The sequence below is a fragment of the Coturnix japonica genome, chromosome 10 (genome assembly GCF_001577835.2).
Source record: "Coturnix japonica isolate 7356 chromosome 10, Coturnix japonica 2.1, whole genome shotgun sequence".
Taxonomy (NCBI): domain Eukaryota; kingdom Metazoa; phylum Chordata; class Aves; order Galliformes; family Phasianidae; genus Coturnix; species Coturnix japonica.
In genome coordinates this window covers 2,922,596-2,948,236 of record NC_029525.1, presented here as the reverse complement: position 1 = coordinate 2,948,236, position 25,641 = coordinate 2,922,596, and the positions used below count along the sequence as shown (strand labels likewise).

The 25,641-nt window shown below is 42.0% G+C and overlaps 1 protein-coding gene across 1 annotated transcript; it reads right to left on the bottom strand.

Annotated features, from left to right (window-relative positions):
* Positions 1-359: 359 nt before the first annotated feature.
* WDR61 (WD repeat domain 61) lies at positions 360-7,073 on the bottom strand. Its single transcript, XM_015872648.2, has 11 exons — positions 6,949-7,073; positions 6,635-6,678; positions 6,517-6,544; positions 5,865-5,970; positions 4,882-5,054; positions 3,761-3,909; positions 3,473-3,566; positions 2,738-2,831; positions 1,984-2,076; positions 1,369-1,447; positions 360-638 (listed from the first exon to the last, which is right to left on the bottom strand). Exons 2-11 carry the CDS (start codon positions 6,644-6,646, stop codon positions 549-551), a joined length of 918 nt encoding a protein of 305 aa, XP_015728134.1. The 5' UTR covers positions 6,647-6,678; positions 6,949-7,073; the 3' UTR covers positions 360-548.
* Between the last annotated feature and the right edge of the window lie 18,568 nt (positions 7,074-25,641).

The window sequence follows — 25,641 nt, the reverse complement described above, 5'->3', positions numbered from 1 at the left end:
CCCTTTGAGCTATTTTTCTTGCAGCAGAATCACTGAAGTATCTCTTCTCAACTCTGACTACCCCTTACTGAGATTAAACCATGGTCAGGCACCTGTCACTGTACAATTATTGGAACAGCTGTTCAACTTAGATGACCCTCTTTCGCTTTCAGGAGCAATGTGAAGATGAGCAAAGCTTATCCTAATGTCTGTCACTTTCCCTTCTCCTAAAATAAGTTTGACCAGCTTGAACAACAATTTCAAGCTCTCATCTATTTCTGTGTGAAGGCAGGGAATAAATACCAGTGGTAGATTAACTGAGCAGCTACTTTACATGACTACATCCATCTAAAAATGTTTCTCCAAAAATCACAAATTAGTTGCAGCTGTAGCTTTTATTTAAAAAAGTAAAGTTTTCTCATGCTAAACAGAATTGAAATTACAAATGATCTCTCATTTCTTCAGCATCACTAAAATGCTTTTTTAATATTAAAAAAGTAATAATACAAGGACTGCAGTATTTCTAAGAAATATCACAGCAGAAAACCATAGCATTTAAGTCAAGACATTTAAACAGGACAGTCATAAATATGGATTTCTTGGTCATCTCCAACAGATACAATTTTGGACCCACTTCCATTATATTTCACACCCCAAACCTGCAAATAGGACATAAATAAGATTATCAAGGAAAACAGTGAGGCAAAAACTTATCTGTCTTTGCAGCAAGTTATCTGTACTGACTAGAAGAAGCAAAAGAGGATCATTTAAGAAAACCCCATAGGAGCTGATTTGATTATACCTCTTGCTTTAACAGCAGCGTGCCCTCTAGTTGTCTGAAAAGATTTTACTTTCCTACTGACCATAGATCATGTATCCTTTATATACTTGAAAACTACCAGTGTGTGTTTGAAAAAGTTAGGCTCGATTTATGTACTCTGAGATGCTTTCTTGAGTATACAGTAACACAGCACAGATATTGAAGGAAGAAGTATCAAGCATCAAGAATGCCTATCAGGCTTTCATAATAGTCCCCCACCCCCCCTTACACATCTGTTTGCTGTCTGAAGTGATAAATAAGACCACAGGCAAGATAAAGAATAGAGGATGATAAGAATCCCTTTGGCCATCCAGGACTGTCATTGTTTGAACCTCTAAAAATGAGTTGTGGAAGACATTTACCTATACCCTTGAAATACTAGTTTGACATTAGGTGTCTAAAAATGACTAACAATTTGAGGATTTCATTATAGCAAGATGAAGACAAATCCCAAAGCTACAGTTCTAATTTTAAGGACAAATGTGCTTAACTGTACACCTTTAAGTTTTCCTGTTAAGACAGAGACTTAATGGGACAGCAGACAGAACAATTTTAAGTTGCTAACGTACCTGGTCTTGGTGGTCCAAGAAAGTATGAACACAGGTTCTTGTTCCAGCATCCCAAACTTTAACACTTTTATCAGATGAACTGAAAAAGTAATATTGATCAACATCTAAATTAACGGATTAACTGTGGTTTAGTAACAAAGACGTGTCTTACAGCAGGGTCCAGTGACCTATGAAATACATTCACTGGTCCTGTATATGCAACATAAAAATGAGGGCTCCCATTTTAGCCAGAAAATTCTTCCAAGATATTTGATAGAAAGGTAAAGAAATGCATGTTATGTAAAACTGGGTTGCCTTATTGCCTGAGCTTTTTGAGGAGTTGTTAATCTATTAGATCAACATGTAACACTACATTAGATTGCACTTGTTTATTTTCTTTTAATAACAGCTTTTCAGATCTGTAGAATCAAATGGCTCCTCTGGAGATTAAGATGTTTTTCACATGGAGGGAACTACGCTGCACTGGGATGACCTCCCCTGTTCACAATTCTTACTGCATTGCAGATTGTTTCTTGAGCCTTTTATTGGAATGTTTCAACACAGCTAATTTCTGATCAGTCTCTTTATAATTTTTTTTTTTTAAATAAGCGTAAAGGATTTTAAACTCGTTAGTACCTGGAAACAAAATGGGTATCATCAGGACAAAATGCTACATTTAGCACCCAGGATCCATGACCGCTTAATGTACCAGCCAAGTTGGCGTGCTGTCTGTAGAAAGAACAAATTCAGGAAACACAGAATTACAACATCAACATTTGCCTTGTAAATCCCAGGGAAAGAGCAATCGGATCATACATACTTAAGAGTTCTACAGAAAAATTACAGAAGGTGGCTTTTGGACATTTTTTCATCCAAAGAAATTCTTTTCCATTTCAAGTTAAAAAGGGGCCACTATAAAGATGTATAGGTGGAAGAAACGCTTGGACCTGAAAAACTTGTATGAAGAAGGCACAGTAATGCAGGTGTGGGGGAGTGAAGACCACTGAAGTGGTTCCTTTTACCCCCAAGGTCTTCCAAGTTTTGGCACAGTGCAAAAGAAAAAGGTCATAAACAAAATCACTTACTGAGTACAGATGTTTACGATACGTAAACACAAGTACACAAGACAGACAGACAAAACAACCTGTTCCCTACAGGGCCAAATATGAGAAAAGTCATTTGTTTGCATGCTAAGGCTGTCACCTGCCTATGTGCTTTTTAAAAACTAAAGGGTTTATGCTTCAGTACTTAAGCTAAGGTTATTTGATAAAGCAATCTCCAAAAGCTGAATGGGATTACAGAGATTGGAGGGTTTGCTGTATTTATTACAGCATTGCCCTTTTAAAGTAGTTATTTTACTGTTAGCATGTGTTGCAAAGTGACAACTCACACATCGTAGATTTTGATGTAGCCGTCATCTGAAGCAGTTACGAGTAACTGGGAATCTGGAGAAAATGTCAGTGAACGAATAGGCATCGCGTGACCTGAAATTGAAGTAGTTCTGAGCTTTGAATGCTGAAACACGTCCACTCCAACACAAAAGAACCCTCCTATTTTCACAGCTGTGGATCTTAATTAGAAGCAGTGTAGGAAAATGTTCCATTTTCTGATCTCGCACTGCTTTCTAATAGGGCCAGCATCATACTTTCTAATATGATTTCATCATGTTGTCTGAATTTGTCAGGTTCTTTATTATACACTGGACACAACCGCTTGAACATTAAAAGCACATCTATCTTAAAAATGTGCATCTTTTATAATGTGTTCAGTTGTTTTCTAAAATAATGACATAGGAATAAATTGCTATAAATCTGACAGCATAAGAAAAACCACATGCACAGTAGCACAGATGTGCGTCATTTGTGCAATACACTATTGTGCAACACAAGAAGCAACTGCAGTCTAAAAACTGAGTTAAGCACTACTGATATTTACATTTTAAGATACGCATTTATACTACAAGCCTGAGTTCACATTATGTGTTAGAGTCCACTAAATAAATCAGGTCTAATGGAAAAGAAACATCATTTTTGCCATGGCTGTTGTATGTGATTATGGCTTGTTAAATTCCTCAGTTTTCTTGAGCAAAAAATAACTTGGATAATGCAAATATGGAACTCATTACCTTCTAGCGTGTGCAGAAGTTTTCCAGTTGCAATATCAAAGATATTGATAATGCCATCTATTGCTCCGCTGGCTAAGTATTTTCCATCTGGACTCTGTAACAGATAAGAAGTATGCGTTGAACAACTGTTAAGAATTCCTGCTATGTACCTCCCCAATGCTCTTGGCACCTTGTCACTAAGTATGGCTGACAATGTTACATAGAAATTAGCAAAAGAAAAAAAAAAAATCTGATTTACAACATATTACCACTTATTTCACTTTAGAAATTATTAATTGTGCTTCTTACATATGCAATGCTAAGGATGAACTTTCCTCTGGTGTCCAGAGAATATTCTTTTTTTCCAGTTTCAACACCGAAAATATTTACTTTTCCCACATGACTTCCTGTTGCAAGGAACTGGGAATCAGGTGAAAAAGCCAGGGACCAAGCATCAACTGTATTAAAGAAACCAACAGCGAAACATTCCGTTAGCTGAGTACTTCTGCCAGTCCTTATCCAATGATGTCAGTTCTGCATGCATATGTTTATACTATTCTTAATACTCCAAACTCTACTGAATGCTCTCTTAAGAGTGTACCAGCTCATTAATGTTAACTTCCTTCTATGTAATTAATGGAGTACAGCACATAACATTTCAGTTTAGTGGAAAATGCTATTTTCTTCCAAGATCTTGGTTTTAATAGCTCCTCCTGCAGCAACAGGTTTAGAATTATGACTGTGTATGAAAAGCCTGAATTCTTTCTTTTCTCCTCATGACAAAAGATATTAAGCCAGTAAAAGAAAGAAATGCAATCAGTTAGGAAAGCAATGAAGAGACAGGAGAAACATGCAGATCAATGGATCAACATGCCTTGTGAGTGAATTAAAAAACCTTTCGAGGGTAAAGTAACCTGTTTACCTGGCACAGTGTAACTCAGGCACTTCTATGGCCTTAATATTTAATTACCTAAAGCACGCAAAATTGCTCTTAAATAAAGGATTTGCCCGTGGATCAATGACGTATTTAGAATAAAACAATAATGAAAAAAATCTCTATTTCAACTTGGAGAATGCAACATCCATCAACAGATGTCAGCTTTACTGTTATTTGACCTGCTCCCAAAGGCTTGGATGTACTGCATAAATGAGCACCACGTAAACAGCTCAAATTCCCATCATACTGATCTGTCCAATTCCTACAGTATCTACTAAAAAGTACATCCAAATGTATCCAGAAAGTGTGTAAAGGTAAAACTGTCCAATACTACTTTGTGATGAGTTGGTAGAAATCATTAATAATTTAAGATTTTGCAAAAAGTAAAAAGAAAATTCTAGTCACCTTACGTACTCTAGTTACATACTGTCCAGTATTTACCACCTAGTGTTAGTACACGTTATACACAGACAGCTTAACGCTGGGATCTTACCAGGACCAGCATCTATGGACTTGATCTGTTTGCCGGTTTCTAAATCCCAAAGGCGAATATGGGCATCTAGGGAGCTGGATGCTGCAATGGAACCCGTGTGGCTGATATCCACAGACACCACACCCAGCTGGTGACCCTCCAATGTCCACTGTAGATCCAATTTTTCATCGTTCCTTTTGTGACATGGGAAAAAAAAGTTATGAATAGCTTTGGTTACTTTACCAACATCAGACAGAACAAGATAACCCACGGTTCTCCATTTCGGTCAGACAGGGAGCGATCAAAGTGAAAGACACCAATTGTCTGTGGTACTCAGAGGAAAGAACAATTATCTGCCATATTTATGCAAAGTACTTCATTTTCATTTCTAAGTACTCCTACAGAAATCACCATTCCACAGCAATATACAAGTACTTACACAGCATGAAACAACGGCTAACGTTTCCTAATATCACAACAGAGAAACTCAGGTAATTAAAGTGAAGCACATGCCTACCTTCCTGTGACTAAAAGAGAAGAAATTCTTTGCCCAAGTGCACGTCAGTGTTACTTTATGAGGATTATGAGGATCTGTTCTTTTTGTAAGAAAGGAAAGTGACATTTCCTTTTTCATTTTGCTCCCATTATTCGCCTTGCAGCAGACACATTCCTTCCCAACGCATTACCTCATAAAAAGCTGCATTTCTAATTGTTCAGAATACAACAAATCCTACCACTATCTGGTAAAAGGCATGGAAAATGTGATGTGCATTTTCAAAAGGGTTTGTATTCTTAAAAATTCAGTGCACCTCTGGAATGCTACCACTCCAAGAGAAATAAAGGTAAAGTCTGCTCAAGGGAAGAGCTGGATGCTGCGCTACCCTTCCCTGATGTAATTTCTAACATCCTTGCAGACTGTGCAAATTTAAGACTGCTGTAACTCCGTATCAGCTACTTCCCAGGGTTAAAACTGCTCACCATCCAGTACAAAGCACTTCACTTACCACTTCCAGACTTTCACAAGATCATCCAAAGAGCCAGAGATCACTGTTTCAGAACCGTCATTTTTATTCTTCCCCCAGGCAACTGACCAGATGGCATCATCATGAGCTGAAAGAGAATGTAAGCATAGAAACTACAAATTAAAAGTACTTTCTTTTGATGTACGACAGCAACTGGTAACGTTAAGAGCAGATAAGCCAATGAATATCTAAATGTGACACCATCACATGCCTGACGCAAACACAAACCATGCCTAGAAAAGGGACAATTACTAAGCAATATTTTACACACAGAAAGCTCCCAATAAGCAAGGCTAATGCAAGAGGAGCACCATCTCAATGCAGAACCCTTCTTTGTTACTGTTCTCACATAGATATCTATATATTAATGAAATAATGAGCAATTGTAATAATTTACAATTTAAGATAATTTACGTTATCTAGTTTACAACTAAGCTGTCTCTCTGGCTGGGAGCTCGGTCCCATCCATCAGTAACACCCGGCTCTCACTGCTCTGAACACAGGAGCTATTTTGTTTGCTGCTGAAAAGCTGTCCTGATGTACACATAACATGGACACCCCCCTGATCCCAGTGGCACATCTGTTGTACATCACCCGAGGAGGCCAGAATTAAGGAGTATAAATGCCTTCTCACCTTGTTCTTGCTTGAAGAGAATACCATACTAGAAAGAGAAAATAATTGATATTATGCACAAACAGCCTAAAAACCCATCCAACCAGCGAGTACTTGGAGTAACGCTGCTCTGATTTACCTGCGTGGTCATGGCTGCGAGGAAGCGACCTCAGCAGGGAAGCTCTGGAAGGAGAACATCCATTAGGTCCATTAGGTCCAGCAGCGGGACTACAAACAGCTGGGGACGGAGGGAGCGCGACACGCACCGATCCAGGCCCGAAGGACCCTCCTGTCACCTCCCGCCCACATCACCCCGTGCGGCGCCCCCGGACCCCATCGCCACCACCGCGGCCTTCTGCGGCCGCACTCACCCCCTTCACGGGGAGCCGGTACCGTACAATACAGTACAATATAGTACAGTACAGTACAGTACACACACACACACGCCCCTACCTCCCGGTCGCCACCGCTGTCGCCGCCGTCGCACCGTGATGAGGTCACGTACCACAGATCGCCGTCCCCCACGCCTCTCTATAGAGCGCCGCCGTGTGGTGCTGCGCGCGGCTCCTCCCGCCCTAACGGTCCCCGCGCGCCCCCTCAGCCCTCAGCCCTCAGAACGGGGCGCGTTCCTTCATGGGGCGGCTGTGGAGCCGAGGTGCGCTCAGCCGCTCGCACTGCGCTGTGTACCAAGCGAGTTCCTCGTCTGGTCGCACCGAGACACCCAACGTCATCAGCAATGCACAGCGACACTCACAGCACATCAGAGGCCCACAACCTGACCTCGGTGTCTGCACAGATGGGGTATCACCGCCTCTCTGGGCAGCCTGTGGCACTGCCTCACTGCCCTTAGTGTAAAACTTCCTTACATCCAATCTAGATCTCCCCTCTTCACATCTGAATCTGTTTCCCCTTGTCCTGCCCCATCAGACCCCGCTGAAGAGTCTGTCAAAAGGACAAATCCGATTCTCTGAGGCTTTGAATTACAGACAGGGGATCAGTGGCTTTTCATGTCGGTTAATTGGTCTTTATGTGTGCCCAAAGATCACTGAGACCAAAACAGCTCGTCTGAGTAAGCAAAGGGAAGAACCAAAGCATCTCAGACCCACACAGAAAAAATACTGCTCTCCTGCAAGTGCAGAGTGAGATGGTGGGTCATTTCCTACATCCCCTATGCCACAAATCTGTGTTTGTTAGAGTGAAATCTGATTAGATGCTGCTTTGGTGCATCAAGAGGATAATCCGAAGCAGCGTTCCATGTGTTTGATTGTAGATAAACTGCCTGCTTGGAATGGTGGCATGTCTCTGTTTATTTGCCCCTGTTACAAAGCACTAATGTGCTTTGTGTCCGGTTGGATATCTTAACTCTAATCAGGATAACACCTTATGAGCGTACACATGTTTAAATACTGGTTTCAAAACCAGCAGGCTGTGAGGGCTGCCATGGCCGGCTATTGCAACCGTAACTCAGATCAGGATTCACCATTCAACACTTGTTTGGATTTTCTTTCTCAAAAGCCAAATTTTTGTCAAGATCTCAAGGTCACCCAAACCTTTGTACAGCATGAAGGTAATATAATTAATTAACTGTGGTTCGATGAGCACTACAAAGCTCAAATGTTTCCGGCCACATCAGCTCCTCTCCCTTGTCTGTAGTAAACAACCCATTAAATATTGAGAATGAGAAAAGTGATAGGAATATTTGAAGTTATCTGTGGTAGGTAATGAGAAATTATAAGAGGTGACTCAAGGATGGAACAACGTGGTCATTTTGGAAAGGGCTGTGTAACACAACTGCCACCACAGTGTTGGATTGGATGACAGGTCCCTTTCAGAGCAGATCCATCAGTTTCAGGTTTGATTTTCCACAGTAGGGCTCTGTGTAGGATCAGCTGCACAAACCTGCAGGCACTGCAGGAACAAAGGGCTGCCTCCCTCAGAGCTGGGGGTCAGCGTGCACATTTACACCATCTGTCCGTTGTGGGGCGGCAGCATCAAAATAATCTCTGCTTCTTTGTGCTAACAAGGGGTTGGCACACACAGTGACACACTGATCAGCCTGAATACTTCTGTGTTAGGGACTCCAATCAGTTGTGGCAGGATTCCTCTGCTTACAGTGCCCAGTGTGCCCCTAGAAAACTGCTGAGAGATTGTTTTCCTAAGAATTATACTTGCAGTTTGCTCATTCGTTTCAAGCCCTTGTCCCCTTCATGAAGTTCCACCAAAACAGTTACATGGGAACTGTTGAATCTTGGCCTGAGCCACTGATTGAACACCTGGGAAAGGGCCCACCCAGCCCTGGGAGCACAGGTGAAGGGGTGGAGCCTGGCTGCACCTCACTTAGAGCCCATCTGAGAACTGACCCCCACTGGGGAATGATCTCTGTCTGGAGATCAGTTCCTGGTGGAGCTTTTCCCCTGTGAGCACGGTGTCTTCTGATGTGGGTGAGCAATCTTCTTCCTTTATAGCACCTCTATATTGTACTGGTTCTTTCATCACCACCCCTTCATTGTAACATCTTTCCCACTGTATTGGTCTGTCTAATTACTACAGGCAATGCCCAGCAGCACTGTAGTATGTTACTGTCAGGATAGCAGAGAGAAAAGCAAGAGCTACAGAAAACAAGATCCTAATTACAGTCTATGGTTCCAGTTTTGAAACAAGTCCAGTTCTGTACCTACATGCTGACATTGCTATAGGTTTGCACTTAAATACTGAATTGCTTCTCTAGCAAGAAAGAAAGCCTTTCTATATATTCATCCAAGGAGCAATGGGTTCTTTAGATGGACAGCAGAAGAAAAGGATATCAAAGCTGCTAGAGACTGATCCAAACAGGAACAAAAGTATTACTTGCACTGGTACGTACAGATCTCTCTGACTGGCACTCTGCTGTTCTACCCCAAATCATCTTTGTAGGGTAATGGTGAGAGGATAACTTGGCCTGGAAAGCACTTTCCTTTAAAATGAATGAGGTGGGCAGTGAGATCGGAGTGACAAAACAGCTTCTTCTGGGAAGGAAAGATGAAAGTAAAACAGTTAATTAAACCAATAAATCCTATAAACTAGACTTCCTCCTCAGAAACAGCCTTATCCCCAGCACTGCCTGCAGAGAAGCCAGAGTGTTTAGATGTAATTGCAGGCCTTTCAATCTCTAGGTTATAGCATTTATAGGTCAAGGGGAGCCTTTCAGAGAGAGTACAGCTATTTTGAAAGGAATGATTTAGAGAAGGATGCTTTTCATTGTATAAGACTTTCCATGTGTTGATCTGAACTTGGTGACAACTGACCCCAGCCATTGTTCTCGCTTTGTCTTCTCTTCCTCCTTCTTGGAAAACTTCAGTTCTTCCTTCAAGGATTTGCTGTGTTTGATCAGAGTTACTATATTTTATTCCTGATTTTATTCTCTCTTGTGGCTTCTCTGTTGTTTGTGTTGTTTTGATGGGGGGAGAGGTGGATCAGAGAGAGTTTCTTAGACATCCACACAAGCCTGAAATATTGAATGAGTATATAAAAATCAAGAATGATTAAAGGAACATCTGGCATTTGTTTGTCAGGATTGAGGTGAGGAGCAGGGAGGAGGAGCTGCCTTCACCTGCTGTGGAACATCCTCAGTTCCATGATTTGTTCTCTGCCTGTGACCAAGATTTTCACAGTTCATTACAGATAAAAACAGGATGGTTCCAGTCTTTGAGTATCTGCTTGTAAAAATGTTACTAATTTTATATTCCTTATGGCTTTCCTTATAAGATGGCAGTCCAGTTAACTGCTTGAATTGGTTTGAAGCCTTCTTTTTATTGTAGAGAGGAGCTGAAAACTAACCTGGCACTGTGGCATCTTTGTAGTTCTAATGATCTTTTTGATATGAAAAAAAACCTTCTGCAGCATCAAATGTGGAGGGTGCAACTTGGCTGTTGAGAATAATTAGTAAGAGAACTCAAATCAGTTCCCATTTATTGGCTTTCCTGGTGGAGAGCAGTTTTGAAGTAATCAGCTTAGATACTTTCACAATGTTTTCAGACATTGGACTTAGTTCATTCCTATGTATTTTTGTGTCACTGTCTAGAATGTATTGACATAAATGGACACTTGGATCTCCATTGTCTGGTATCCATTGGCATGGCTTGCTGGCAGGCAGGCTATGCTGACCCTCACTTGGCTCAACCAGCCAATTACTTTACCACTTATCTTCATGTCACTGCCTCGCTTTGTTATTGCAGTCTTCAATGCCACTTCTGTCTTCATCAACACTGTTCCATTCATGCTGTTTGCTTTGATGGCTTTGCTGGGCAACCTCTTTCATGTCTTAGTCTCCTTGAGAGAAAGCTTTATTCTTCCTCAGTTTGTTTGTCTGGCTCCCAAACCCTCAAATTGACGGTATTAATCTTACATAGAGGAGCTACGCTGGAGGATAAATGCCAGTGCTCTGCATGCCCTGGCTCCTGTGGAAGTCAGTGGGAGGAGAACTAAGCATGGCACACCATCAAACATTGCATTCAGCTACCACTGGACAAGGTGCTTCAATCAGGTTATATACATTCATTAAATCTTTTTGTCGTTTGCATGCCGTGGAAGCCCATTTCATAGTGGTGCTTCAACATACTCTTTATGTGCAGTGAGAGCAGATTTTCTTGGCTTACAGATTTTACCAGGTCCTGAGCACAAATTAAGTGCTCTGTGGACTCCATTCCACAAATACCTGTGCTATGCTGTATGCTGTGCATTTCTGCACCGACACCTCAGCCAGGAAAACATTTGCCAACTGACCCCAACTTCTGCAGTCAGGAACAAAGAAGCTGCTCTTTTAGGCCCTTGTGATACAGATTTAGCAAGGTGCAGTCATTAGCTCTCATTTACTAACCCTAGATCATGTTCTATTTACTGGCAGTGATTTAAAGATTGTTATTTAAGTGCTACAGCACCATAAATATGGCTGGGATAGTTTAAAAAATCAAACATTGATCACCTCTTGTTTCTACTTGCTGCTTTCTGGGCCAGGTTTCAGCTTCCAGGGAAGGGAGTGATGTGTATAAAAGGGGGGTAGTGCATGAAAGCTAAAAAGTCTTTTATTGTGAACTGCAGTCTGGCTTTGAATCTTTTAGTCCTGGGAAGCTAGAATGTGGTCATGTCCAGCCTGACCCTGGAAGTGGCAGTGTCAGCCTTGGGCAGTTACATTAGGTGTGCATACACATCTCCTGTGCAAATCACACCAAGAGCAACTGCTTTTCTGGAGACGCAATGTTCCTGGGCTTACTGCAAGTGTTAATAGAAATGTTACTGCAATTGCTGACGTTAATATAAAGTGAAACATTGTAAATACGGGTTTCAGTGGAGCATATTGCCCAAGAAAGACTGAGGTGGAAGGTTTTCCAATTGCAATATGCTGAATTTGAGAGCTAAATTTCCTCCAAAAGCAGGAGAGAATCCATTTATTGTGCAGTGAGCCTGTCTGTAAGGATTTTGCAGTCAAGCTCCTTCAAGAAGATCTCATCCTGCTGAGTAAAGGCAATCTGCTTTGCCATCTCTGCGCTGGTGTCTGCACAAATTCACTTTATTGTTGCTTTCTTTCTTTTTTTTTTTTTTTAAACATGAATTGGGTCACTTTCCAGTTTTCCCACATTTAGGGCATGGTGACAAAATCTAATGTGACAGCTGCCCAAGTGTTCTGATGTTTCCAAGTGGGAGGTGTGAGGCACTGAAGAGAGGCTCTGCCCTTGGAGGAAGTAAATCTCTTGGAAAACAGTCTCGGGTCCTTTCAAGTGTTCTGGTGTCTGCTTTTCCAGCAAACTGTTGTAAACCTCATTGGACTGCTTTGGCTAGTAGAGCAGATCTGAACTTTCTCAGATTGCTACTGCTGTGTTCCTTTTGCCTGCTTCCCTGTGGTGAGGTCTAGCTGGTGCAGGTCTCATAGATAGCTTTGCTGAGACAAGAGGAGGAAAGCTGGGCAGAATGTGCAAGCACTGAGCCCCAGGGAACCAACATTTGAGTGTGTTCAGTTGGAGAGGAGAGCTGAGGGGAAAGACAGAGGGAAAATGCACAGGAGCAGAACTCTCTGCTACCATTACATGGCTGCACCTTGCTCTGTGTGACTTGGTGTCATTGCAGTGATGGAGGGTAGCAGTCATCATCAGGACCATAATCATACATCTGTCCCTAAAGCTTGTGGAGTCTAATTAAGCTACTACAATACTCTTTTCTCTGCCTTGGTGTTTTGGATTTCTCCATCCACAATGCTGTTGCTTTATAACTATTCTTCTGACTCGTTTGTCCAGATTCATTTGTTTCACATCTTTATCACATGGAGTATAAGCTAACTGTCTTCACTCCAAAGACCTTTATAGCTAAGGCACTCTAATAAGTTTATAGTCAAGAACTCTGGTCCTTTTGTCATCTGTGACTCAGTGTGACAGATTCTGCAATAATCACAGTAGCAACAGTCAAGTGCCAAAGTCTGCTTCTCTTTTTTCACATGCAGCACTGTGTTACTGCTGGAGTATTCTAGTTGGTTTCAGTGGACATACTTGAAAATTTGCCCATGACCCATTCTGAGCAAGGGTAGGAAAATCTATTCCAAATGATTGCTGTATAATAAATAATCTCCAGATGAAATGTTGGATTGATTTCAAAATCAGTTTCCTTTTGAAAGAGTAACAAGAGCAGATGTATTGACGTGTTAACATGCCAATGCAAGTAAGCAGATGCCAGTGCATGAACACCCTGACTGCTGTAACATCCCTCAGCTCCTCTCAAAATAACTGGGGTAAGAAACTACGGGTAATTCGCATTACCAAATAACTAATGGCCAGTGACAACTACAGTACTGCATCTCTAGCTAATTTAGAAAGCTTTCACATAGTTTTATTATGCCAAATCGCTTGATTTTCATAATGCTCCAAGTAAAACTCTGCATTTTATTAAAGCTTGCTTAAAAGTGGAATTGGTCTTGTAGATAAACTATGATTATTCTGTCCTCTGTCATATTGCCCCTACAGAGCTTTATACTGCTGGCGTTCCTCTGAAACTGTGTGAGTGCATCAGGCCCTTCTTTATTTTCTATTCCTGGCTGACCCAGAGACTCACTCTGTCAATGTGCTTTCCTGCCAGAATGGGGATATCCCGGGGATTTTTACAGTTTAGTTTCTGTTGGTTGTTTGTTTTTTCTTTATGACAGTGTTCCAAGTCTGGCATCTCACTTGAATGTCTGAGCTGTCTCTCATGCTGTCACTGTAAATATTCCACCTGGAGAGACAGACCTGGCAAAAGACCACACCAGGAATCAGTTGAATACAGAAATAGGTGCTGCATGGGCAGGTCTGTGACTTTGCTGCTACTTGTTACTTCTAAAGTTATCTTTTTTACATTGTAGCTCTGGTAAGGAAATAAGATAGAGTATTTAAGTTAAACATTGTGACACTGTTACTGCATGCACATGGGTGATCACAGGGGCCATGCGCGATCCTTGTTAGGTTAAAACCTACAAGCTTCCCCTTTATCCAAACTGCAGCCAACAGAGCAGAGCTGTTCCAAATAGAATTTGAAGAAAACATCAGAACATATTGAATACTACAACCCACAGGTTAAAAAAGTTGAAAAATACGTTAAAGGAATGCGTTTACTCCAGTTCTTTACACTTCCAGGAATTTGTCAGGAAATCACAGACAGATACGACTTATCTTTTTTCCCTTAAATTGTATTGGTTTCATGTTAACATACTATTCAGCTTGTTTCATTTTTAAAGCATTTGATTCCTACTGTATCATACTTTCTATGTTGCTGATGGGGGGAGGTGATTTTTTCTTTATATTCTTCTGATAAAAATCCAGGGAACAATTTTTATACTGTGAGTGAACCGCTTAGCCTGAGGGAGGAGCCAAGAACTTACAACTCCAATAGTTGGTTTGTGTGCCTGGAAATTAGTCTCCTACTATTGCCATCACCTTTCTACACATGCACACCATGCTATACTCATAGTCTCATCTCTAACCACACCATGTGGTGTGTACAGACAATGAAGGGTCAGTCAAGCAGAGCTGCTACAAAACAAGCAGTGATATCACAAATGAACAACCTCTCTTTTATTGCTACTTGTGCACAAGGCCTGTGAACAGTTTTAATCTGTACTGAAACCAGACTGTTAACCTGCTGCTATTTGGCATTTGACAAGCAGCAGTAAACAGCCTTCTAGATTCAACATACAGGATTGTCGATGTGCTTTACTAGAGCTATATGATCTCTAGCTGCCTTACCTACTGTTATTTACCTTTCACTTTTGATATATCTTTACAATGGTGAGACCATGATGCAGATCTTTTTTTCCTTCCAAGTTACTAATGGGTGTTATTGGTAAGACCAAGGTCTGTCCTGAGAATGGAGTTCCAGATTCTGCATGCACTTTAAGTTGCTGTTTTGGGAAGCATGCCTGCTTCAATAAGTTCCACATATATACTCTGTTATCTACTTGTATTTTCAGTGTGTCACTTATCCTTTCTGCTCCTGTCTCTCTTTTCCTTGATACTTCTCATCTGTGTCATATTTAGCGTGGTGCCTACCTACTCTTCTTGTCAGATATTGTCATGGTTTTGTAATTTTGTAATTTTGCTATCAGTATTCCACATCATAACATCATGTCAGGTATGGATACTTCTGTTGAATGTGCAGCAACAAGAAAGAAAAGCTAACATATCCCAGAGAACAACAGGAGTAACAATAAGTCACGGGACCAGGCTCTATATAATCCTCGTTCCCAGGCTGGAGTGCCCTCCTTCTTCTCTCGAACTTCTCGGAGAAGTGGGAAGCGTTCCAGCCGTGTCGCCTAGAGTTCACAGTAGGCCTCTCGGTTTTCGGAGACTCTCCTCTCTGTTTTCGTTCGATTTTGTTAGCCTTAATTATATTATATTGTGTTCTGTATTTCGATATCATATTTAGTAAAATAAGTTTTTCTCCTTAGATTGTCGCTGTGTTATCCCACTCCCCTTTTCCCCTCCTTTCCGGGCCCCGGGGGGGGCGTGGGTGGCTTCCCCTGTCACGGGCATAGGTAAATCTAAGTAACCCGTGACAGATTTTTTTTGGTGGAGAATGCGGGCATAGAGCTTTTTAGCTTTTAGAACAACTCTCTCTTTGCTCTTAAAAGAGTTCGTTACGGGAGTGTTGGGAGTGTTATCTTTTCGTAGCTGCTCACTGAGAACGTGACCTTGAAATACCAGACAAATTGTCAACATTAAGGGCTGCTGTACATTCTCAGCACTGCTATCTAACTTTTGTGTAGAAAACAAAGGGATTTCTTTCTCCCTTAGAGCAAAGCTAGCTAGCTCTGACTTTTACAGAGCCTGCCAGCTATGAATCCACTCTTCATCCCAGTTGCTCTGTTAAGGGTGAAAGCAATTATGATCTTCTTAAAGTATTGGTCAACTATTAACACCATAATTTGGTGTTGTGGAATTGTGCAGATATATAGCCTAATAAGGTGGATACTGATGGAGACACCTGCCTGGTACTTTTTACGAATGTTGTATGGTCAGAATTTTGGCATCTACACCTCAGATGCAATTGTGAATCTTACTAACACTTGCATCCCAGATGGAACAGGCATTTTACAAATACGCATCCCAGATGGAACAGGCAATTTTACAAACACCACCATGTTTTAATTCATGTACAGGCTAAAAAAACCCTTTTTATTTAGGTTGTACTCTCAGATTTCCACACGCTTTTCAATAACTGAGATAGGGTTCATACTTGCATTCATGTTATCACTATCAATGCATGCATATATGTTCCTATGCATTCGTTCTATGCGGAAGTCTCCTCCAGAACCAGAGAATGATGACTGGCAGGGAATATGGAAAGGTTTAGGAAAAGTCTTAGAAGCATGGGGACCCGCAGTGTCATGGGATTTCACTCTTGAACACCTAAGGGACCCTAAGAAATTAAGTGAGTATTTGGGTCAGAGATCTAAGGAGGTAAACCTTATGTGGGGTTTGGCTTATTGCATACCGTTTTGTATCATACTATTCTGGAGAGAGAGAGTTTCCGATCTGAGATCAAGCCCAAGTTAACTTCTGATCATCACAGAGGCATCAGTAGCCAATATCAGTTGCCCCTGTGGAAGCAAGAAATGAAACGGGTGTCCACGCGTCTAGAACGAAAAGAAGGAGAAGCACAGGGGGGGGCAGCAGAAGACCCAGGTGCCGGGCATGGAGCAGTACCGAAAAAAGCAAAGGCAAAAACCAAGAGGCATGAAGAAGAGACTGATGATGAGGAGGAAATCACCTATTGTCGACCTCTGAAGCTGACTGAAATCCAAGGCTCAAGAAAGGAGTTCACACGGCGTCAAGATGAAGGTATCCTGCTTGTTGCTTCGCTGCTGGGACAACGGGGCCAACAGCTTGTCTCTAGATGGTAATGAAGCTCGCCAACTAGGAAGCATTGCCCAAGATGCAGGTATCGACAGAGGGATTAGCAGATGTTCGGATGGAGCTGCTACTCTCTGGTTGCGGCTGTTAGAAGCCGTGAGAGAAAGGTACCCCTATAAGGATGCTTTGAAGCCTAAATTTGATAGTTGGAATACCGTCCAAAAAGGTATTCAGCGCCTGAGGGAATTGGCCATGGCGAAAATGTTGTACAGCCCTGATCCAAGCGAACTTGACCCTGAGAGAGTGAGGGCGATCCTGAACATTGGCAGAAAATCACAAGTACAGCACCAGAGGAATTGCACAGTCATTGGTATCAGGATCTAAAGGATTCGTGGACAGATGGCCCCGAGTTGTTGAGCTGATTATAATGCTTCAAACCATCGATCAGCAGCTCCCCCAACTGCATGCCGCAGTTTCTGCCATCTCACGGCTAGAAAACCGAGTAGATGAAATGTGCAAGAAATTGTTTCCATCAACTAATTGTAATGATCCCGTAATAGTATCAGAAACAACTGATGAAGGTCAATCCTCGTACGGGCCACCAGGTCTAATGAAGGATCTGATCAAAGTATTCCAGTCCTACTCCTCACCTGCATCATCAAAAGTCTCAGCTGTTAAACGCACACGCTTCCCAGCTCGAGCAAAGAACAACAGTACGATTGCACCCGCGTTTTCCATGTGGCGCTACCTACGTGACCGTGGAGAAACATGAGGAAGTTGCATGATCAGCCCACGTCTGCACTACGAGCACGGGTGAAAGAACTACTAGACATACCAACCACCAGTACAATTGCTCCAGTTATCACACAGGTAATGAATGGGGGGGCCCTGCCCTTAGTCAGGGGGGAAAAAAGGGATAATAGTTTATTAGACCATGTGGATTCAATGGTCTGGCATATCAGAACCACAGGAATATAAGGCGCTGGTGGATACCGGTGCACAGTGCTCTCTAATGCCCTTGAGTCATGAAGGGACAGAATCAATCCATATTTCTGGAGTGACTGGGGGCTCTTCAAGAATTGACGTGCTGGAGGCTGAAATAAGCCTTCACTGGCAAAGACTGGCAAAAACATCCTATTGTGACTGGCCAGGGGCTCCATGTATACTGGGTATTGATTACCTCAGAAGGGGGCATTTCAAGGATCCTAAGGGGTATCGATGGGCCTTTGGGATAGCTGCTGTAGACATGGACAACATTAAGCAGCTGTCTGTTTTGCCTGGCCTGTCAGAGGACCCGTCTGTTGTGGGGCTGCTACGAGTAAAAAGAGCAGCAGGTACGATTGCTACAAAGACAGTGCACAGACGCAGTATCGCACCAACAGGGATTCCTTGCTCCCCATTCATGATTTGATTCGCCAGTTGGAGAATCAGGGAGTGATCAGTAAAACTCACTCCCCTTTAACAGCCCCATATGGCCAGTGCGTAACCAGTGGAGAATGGAGGCTGACAGTAGACTACCGTGGCCTGAATGAGGTCACACCCCCATTGAGCGCTGCCTGTGCCGGACATGTTGGAACTCCAGTACGAGCTGGAGTCAAAAGCAGCCAAATGGTATGCCACCATTGACATTGCCAATGCCTTCTTCTCTATTCCTTTGGCTGCAGAATGTAAGCCACAGTTTGCTTTCACCTGGAGGGCATTCAATATACTTGGAACCATTTGCCCAAACAGTAGAAACACAGCCTAACCATTTGCCGTGGGTTGTTCAAACTGTACTGGAACAGGACGGTGCTCCTGAGCACCTGCAGTACATCAATGACATTGTTGTGTGGGGTGATACAGCAGAAGAGGTTTTCACAAAAGGAGAGCAGATCATCCAAATTCTTCTACAAGCCGGCTTTGCTATTAAGCGAAGCAAAGTAAAAGGGCCTGCCCAGGAAATTCAGTTCTTAGGTATAAAGTGGCAGGATGGATGTCATCACATCCCAACAGTGATTGACAAAATCACTGCCATGTCTCCACCAACTAGCAAGAAAGAGACACAATCTTTCCTGGGTGCAGTGGGCTTTTGGAGGATGCACATTCCAAACTACAGCCTCATTGTAAGCCCCCTTTATCAGGTGATGCAGAAGAAGAATGATTTTGCATAGGGCCCAGAGCAGCAGCAGGCTTTTGAACAGATTAAACAAGAGATAGCCCGTGCTGTAGCCCTGGGGCCAGTACGGACTGGACAGGATGTAAAGAACATCCTCTATACTGCTGCTGGAGAGAAAGGCCCCACTTGGAGTTTGTGGCAAAGAGCCTCAGGAAGACCCGAGGCGACCCCGGGATTCTGGAGTCGATCATATAAGGGGTCTGAAGAGTGCTACACTCCAACTGAGAAGGAGATCTTAGCCGCGTATGAGGGGGTTCGGGCTGCTTCCGAAGTAGTCGGGACTGAAACACAGCTCCTTTTGGCACCTCGACTGCCAGTGCTGAACTGGATGTTCAAAGGACAGGTTCCCTCCACCCATCATGCTACCGATGTCACCTGGAGCAAGTGGATTACGCTGATTACACAGCGAGCGCGAATGGGAAACCTCAATCGTCCAGGAATCCTAGAGGTAATCATGGACTGGCCTGAAGATAAAAAGTTTGGAACATCACCAGCAGAAGAGGTATCACGTGCTAAAGAGGCCCCACCATACAACGAATTACCAGAAAATGAAAAGAAATATGCCCTATTCACTGACGGATCATGTCGCATATGTAGGGAAGCATCGCAAATGAAGCTGCTGTGTGGAGCCCCAACAGACAGTTGCAGAGGCCACTGAAGGTAAGGGAGAATCAAGTCAGTTTGCAGAGGTAAAAGCTGTCCAGCTGGCCTTAGATGTTGCTGAACGGGAGAGGTGGCCAATGCTGTATCTTTATACGACTCATGGATGGTGGCAAATGCCTTATGGGGGTGGTTACAGCGGTGGGAACAAAATAACTGGCAACGGAGGGGAAAATCTGTTTGGGCCGCTGAACTATGGAAGGACATTGCTTCCCGAACAAAGAATATGGTTGTAAAGGTGCGTCATGTGGATGCACATGTGCCCAAAAGTCGGGCTACTGAAGAACAACAAAAAACAACCATCAGGTAGATAAAGCTGCCAAAATTGAGGTGGCTCAAATTGACTTGGACTGGCAGAATAAGGGTGAATATATTCTGGCTCGATGGCTCATGATACTTCAGGTCATCAAGGAAGGTATGCAACATATGGATGGGCACAGGACTGAGGGGTGGGCTTGACCATGGACACTATTGCACAGATTATTCATGATTGTGAAACATGTGCCATATTAAACAAGCCAGAAGGATGAAAACCTCTCTGGAGGAAGGGCGATGGCAAAAGTATAAATATGGGGAGGCGTGGCAGGTTGATTATATCACCTTGCCACGATCTCGCAGTGGTAAGTGTTATGTACTCACTATGGTAGAGGCAACCACTGGGTGGCTTGACACATACACAGTACCCATACTACCACCTGAAACACCGCACTGAGTCTTGAGAAGCAAGTCCTGTGGCGACATGGCACCCCAGAAAGAATTGAATCTGATAATGGGACACATTTCAAAAATTCTCTTATAAATACTTGGGCCAAAGATCATGGCATTGAGTGGATTTATCATATTCCCTACCATGCACCAGCTTCTGGTAAAATTGAACGATATAATGGGTTGTTGAAAACTATGTTGAAAGCAATGGTGGTGGAACATTTAAGCACTGGAGAAAATCTGGCAGAAGCCACTGTTGGTCAATACTAGAGGATCTGTCAATCGTGATGGTCCTAGTCAATCTAGCCCCCTACACACTGTAGAAGGAGATAAGGTCCTGTTATACATGTAAAGAACATGTTGGGAAAAGCTGTTTGGTCCTTCCAGCTTCTGGAACAGGCAAACCTATCCGTGAACTGTCTTTGCCCAGGGACCTGGGTGCACTTGGTGGTAATGCAGAAGGATGGGGATGTTCAATGTGTGCCACAAGGAATTTGATGCTGGGGTGCAGTCAATAATTTTATGTATCTATATATATATATATATGTTTGCATGTGTAGTGTATTTTAGTTATTATAGTTGTACATTTAGTTATGTTACATGCAATTCTATTTAGCTATCACAATTTTACATACGTGTATATATATGTATATATATGTATATATTAACCATGATGTAATAATGTAGAATAAGGGGTGGAATGTCATGGTTTTGTAATTTTGTAATTTTGCTATCAGTATCCACATCATAACATCATGTCAGGTATGGATACTTCTGTTGAATTGTGCAGTCCACAGAAGAAGACTACATATCCCAGAGAACAACAGGAGAACAATAAGTCACGGGACCAGGACTCTATATAATCTCGTTCCAGGCTGGAGTGCCTCCTTCTTCTCTCGAACTTCTCGGAAGTGGAAGCGTTCCAGCCCGTGTCGCCTAGAGTTCACAGTAGCCTCTCGGTTTTGTTTTGGAGACCTCTCTCTTCTGTTTCGTCGATTTTGTTAGCCTTAATCTATATTATATTGTGTTATCTTGTATTTCGATATCATATTTAGTAAAATAAGTTTTTCCTCCTTAGATTGTCGCTGTTTTATCCCACTCCCCTTTTCCCCTCCTTTCCGGGCCCGGGGGGGGCGTGGGTGGCTCCCTGTCACGGGCATAGGTAAATCTAAGTAACCCGTGACAGATATAACTAGTGTCACAGGGTCCAAAGGAAGGATTGACATTTCAGAGCTGATTATGCAGACTTGTTCCCTCAGTGCAGGATGACTGGTTACATGCTCCACCTCTTTCTTTGCCTGGCCTTTTCCAAGCTTGGAGACTCCATTTTAAATGTATGCTAGCTGGAAGGGCTATTTGAATCATTTTCAATGTGAGAGATGATAGCCAGTAGCACACTATGTATATTTATGGGCTTTCTACCAACCACAAGCAATTAGAGCTGTGCTGTACTGTATAAAGTCACTGTCATGCTACATGCTGTATGTGTGTATGGTACAACTAAGCCCTTAAGAACTGTCAGACAAAACAGCATTTGAAATCTTTAGCCAGCAGCAAACCAGTCTGTCACAGTTATTAGACTAAAAACACAGGAAGTGCACTAGAGATTACTGTGAAAGTATATTCTGCCTAATCACAGCTGCAGGCAATGTCTTTCTTAAGCAATAAATAAATCAGCAAAATGAAGGTCTGTTTCAACAGCAGCAAGTCAGGAGCTCATACACAGTTTACCTTAAAAAGCATTGTTAATCTTGTTTTTAGCATCCATAATAGCTCAGTGTAAATGTTTCCTTGTTAAGCTGTGCTTAGTCTATTTCCCAAAGGCAAACATTGTTTCTGGAACTGGGGTATCTTGAAGTCATCAGCACAAATAACAGTAATAAAAATATTTGTTGCTGCTATCACAATCTGGCCTTGAACCCCTTTTCGGGAGAATGCCATTCTCTGAGACTGAACCAAAATGCTGAATCCAATCCTGTTCTTAGTTCCTTCCACTGATTAATGCTCTTTCCTCTTGGCTTCTCATATGCAGATGAAGCTCACACATCTGGTGCCTGGAAGGAGTGTTATTTGTTATCTCACAGATGCCTTAGTACCATGCCACCTATGCCACACCTCTGTCACAGTCCACAGAAGTCCTTGGTAAGTCAAGTCCTCTGATATATTTTCTCCAGAGTCCTTTCTGCTGAAGGATCATGGGTTCAGTCAAACCTTCAGCATCACTAATCTGGCCATTGAGTCACTGAAAAGGAATTTCTCAGCCATGCTTATTTTATTCTTAACAGACAGTGAGTTCAGATTTTTGAAGCACAACAAGCTCCTGAATATGGTCTGCTGCCCTGATTTTACCATGCCCTCTATTTTAGATCACAGACAGCCTTTCTGGCTATCTTGCTTCTGAAGCATTTATTTCTCCTGGAAGAAAGCCTCTCAATGTTTTGTTCAGTCCAAGCCTGTACTTTTGTTGCCACTAGTCTGGCAACAAAGAATTTAGACCACATAATTTCAGGAACCAGAAGAAAACACACTAGAGGGTATCCATTCAAAATTGGTGGTATTATGGGCAGAACTTCTCTCATTAAAGAAAGTCACATTCAGCTTAGTGACTTTCTGTCACAGCTCATTAAGGAAAATCAGAATTAATATACTTCTATTTATTCATTTCCAATTGAGTAAGTTATGTCCCTGGCATGTAGGCTGCATTTCTCTTTAGAAATTCTGCTTAGGCTTGTAGCCCAGATACACACGTTGATTTATTTGTGCCAAGAAAATATCATTCACAGTTATTTATGAGTGAAGAGAAGTAGACAATTGGATCTATAGCACCTGGCATAACAGGGACTTTAATCCTTGGAGGGCTGTTTGAATGTGGTGTTAAAAAACAAATGGCACCTAGTTGAAAAAAGAAGAGTGTTTTCTGTTTTATGACATAGTCTGTCTGTTTACATTGAATTACTGATTTTTTTGATGTAGACTTATTTTTGAAATGTTCATATAAACTAATACTAATGCCAGTTCTCATTTTATAAACTTCATATGCCTGGTCAGAAACAGTCTGTATGATAAGAAAAGGCATTGTTCTATATTAAAGTATCATTTTGCATGAGTTGGGAAGCCATAGCCATCTGAGACTGATGGCAGATACTGAGTTCAGAAGAAGGGGAGCACTCTTTAGTCACTGACACACAACAATTAATGGCAAAAGGGAAGAGTTCAACTTTTTGTTCCAGGATCTGTGGTTTGGGATTGCTGTTTAGATTTATGAACTGGAAAGATGTGTCTCCTTGCAAAACAGACCAGCACTATATTAAAACAAAAACTGAAACATTTGAAAGAAACTAAATGACTTGAGAGCCTGAATGTGCATTCTTGCAACTTCTTTGTGTCCTCTTTTTCTGTCATCTCTGTCCAGAAAAATGGAGAGGTTATGTCAGCACAACTAAGTTCAAAGTTTAGCCACTCCCCTTTAACGCTGTGCCTCTTTAATATTGTTAATAATCTCTCTGTTGGTTGTGTGTCAGCTTTTATGAAAGCACCCCCCTGAAATTTACTCGCATTATCTCTGCAGCTACAGTAACCCCTACTTTGGGGGGGTTCATACCTCGAGATTATGAATGAAGGACAAAATATCTGTCCTTCTGCCATGTTTTTTCCATTTAACATTATTGATGGAAGTTGCCCATAGGAAACTGCGCAAGATTGAATGCATCTGTGATGCAGATGGAAGAGTTGCATGTTGCACATAACGTGCTCTGCACTAGGTGGTGCTCATGGGAACTCCTTCGTACTCCAGTAAATTTACACCCGTTATCTTAAAAATGAGAGGAGTATCTTGAGACATGCAGGATGGAGATTTCTCAGATTGTGAATGGGCTCTTTTGAGGAACGGATTCTCAAGAAACATGAGACAAATTCTGTTGAAAGTGATGTATTTGTACTGAAAGGTTACATGAATATCAGAATACATCTGCTGTTCCTAAAAGTGTGAAGCCCTGTGCAGTAAGGTCCTTTACCTCAGCTAGAATTTCTGCTTTTCCAGTAAAGAGATCTTTCAACCCCTAAAGCCACATCAAAACTTACTATGTCTTACCTAAAGGAAATGGAAAGTGTTTTCAAAAGCAAGTGTTTCATCACAAGCACTATTGAAAATCATGGATTCTAACATGTAAATTTACAAGTCTGAGTACAGCATCTCCTTAAAAGAACTATGTTCATCATGTCCAAATGTGATTGCATCCAGCCAGCCTTCTAAGTACAGAGTGAGACATGTAAATAAAAACATTGCTATTCAGCGATGTGCTGAGCACTCTTCCACTGCAATCAGTGCAAGCTTAAATGATTATTAACTGTGAAGGCGGATCCTTTAATTTAGGTACCTCATACAGTTTCCTACAAATATCAGCATCCAGGTTTTAAAATTGTGGCTGTAACCACCTAGCTCCCCAGAGAAGACCCCTCAAATCTTTAATGATGAGGAAGTGGCTCGAGTTATCTTGATGCTTCCCAGATAATGTGTAGACAAAGAATGTCTGCATTATTCCTTTTCAGTCTGAAATCCACAGATCCACTACTAGGGAGGAAGCCTGGGAAACAATGACTTCCTTGTCAGAGATGCTGGTTTCAGTTGGGAACAGTCACTTGACCTGTTTAGTTAATAAGCCCCAGAAACCTCCTGAATTAGAAAGAGCAAATGATATTAGTTTAGCAGGTCAGAGGGTTAACAATGGAAGGAGCAGTGGTCCTCAAGGTCCTTTTCTAAGTTTAGCAGTACGAAACAAATATGGGGGGGAAAGATGGATGGGTACAAGTTAGAACACCTATATCTTACACCTTACTGAACCTTATCTTCTGACATAAATTGATGCATCTTCACTGAAACAGCTCCTTATACCGGTAAGGACTAACTCCAAACCATTATGCTTATGACTGTTTAGAGATAGGCTGATAGGATAGAAAACCTTTGATAGCACATTTGGATTTCTAAAGTGAATTAACAGATGAGGTTCCTGTTTCCTGGTTCTAATTTAAGTGGAATGCTATTTTTTTTTCTTTTTTTCTTTTCTTCTTTTCTTTTTCTTTTTTTTTTTTTTTTTTTTTTTTTTTTTGGTCTGCCAGATGTAGTAAAAAGCTTTTGAATTGAACATATACACAAAGGTCAGAGCACTAGAGTAAAACCTGGGATTGTGCAAATTAGGGCCCCTATAGCTTCAGGACATGGCCCTGTTGGGAGTTCAGTCCAGACCTAAATGGGAATATGCTCCTTTGAATTCACTCATTCTT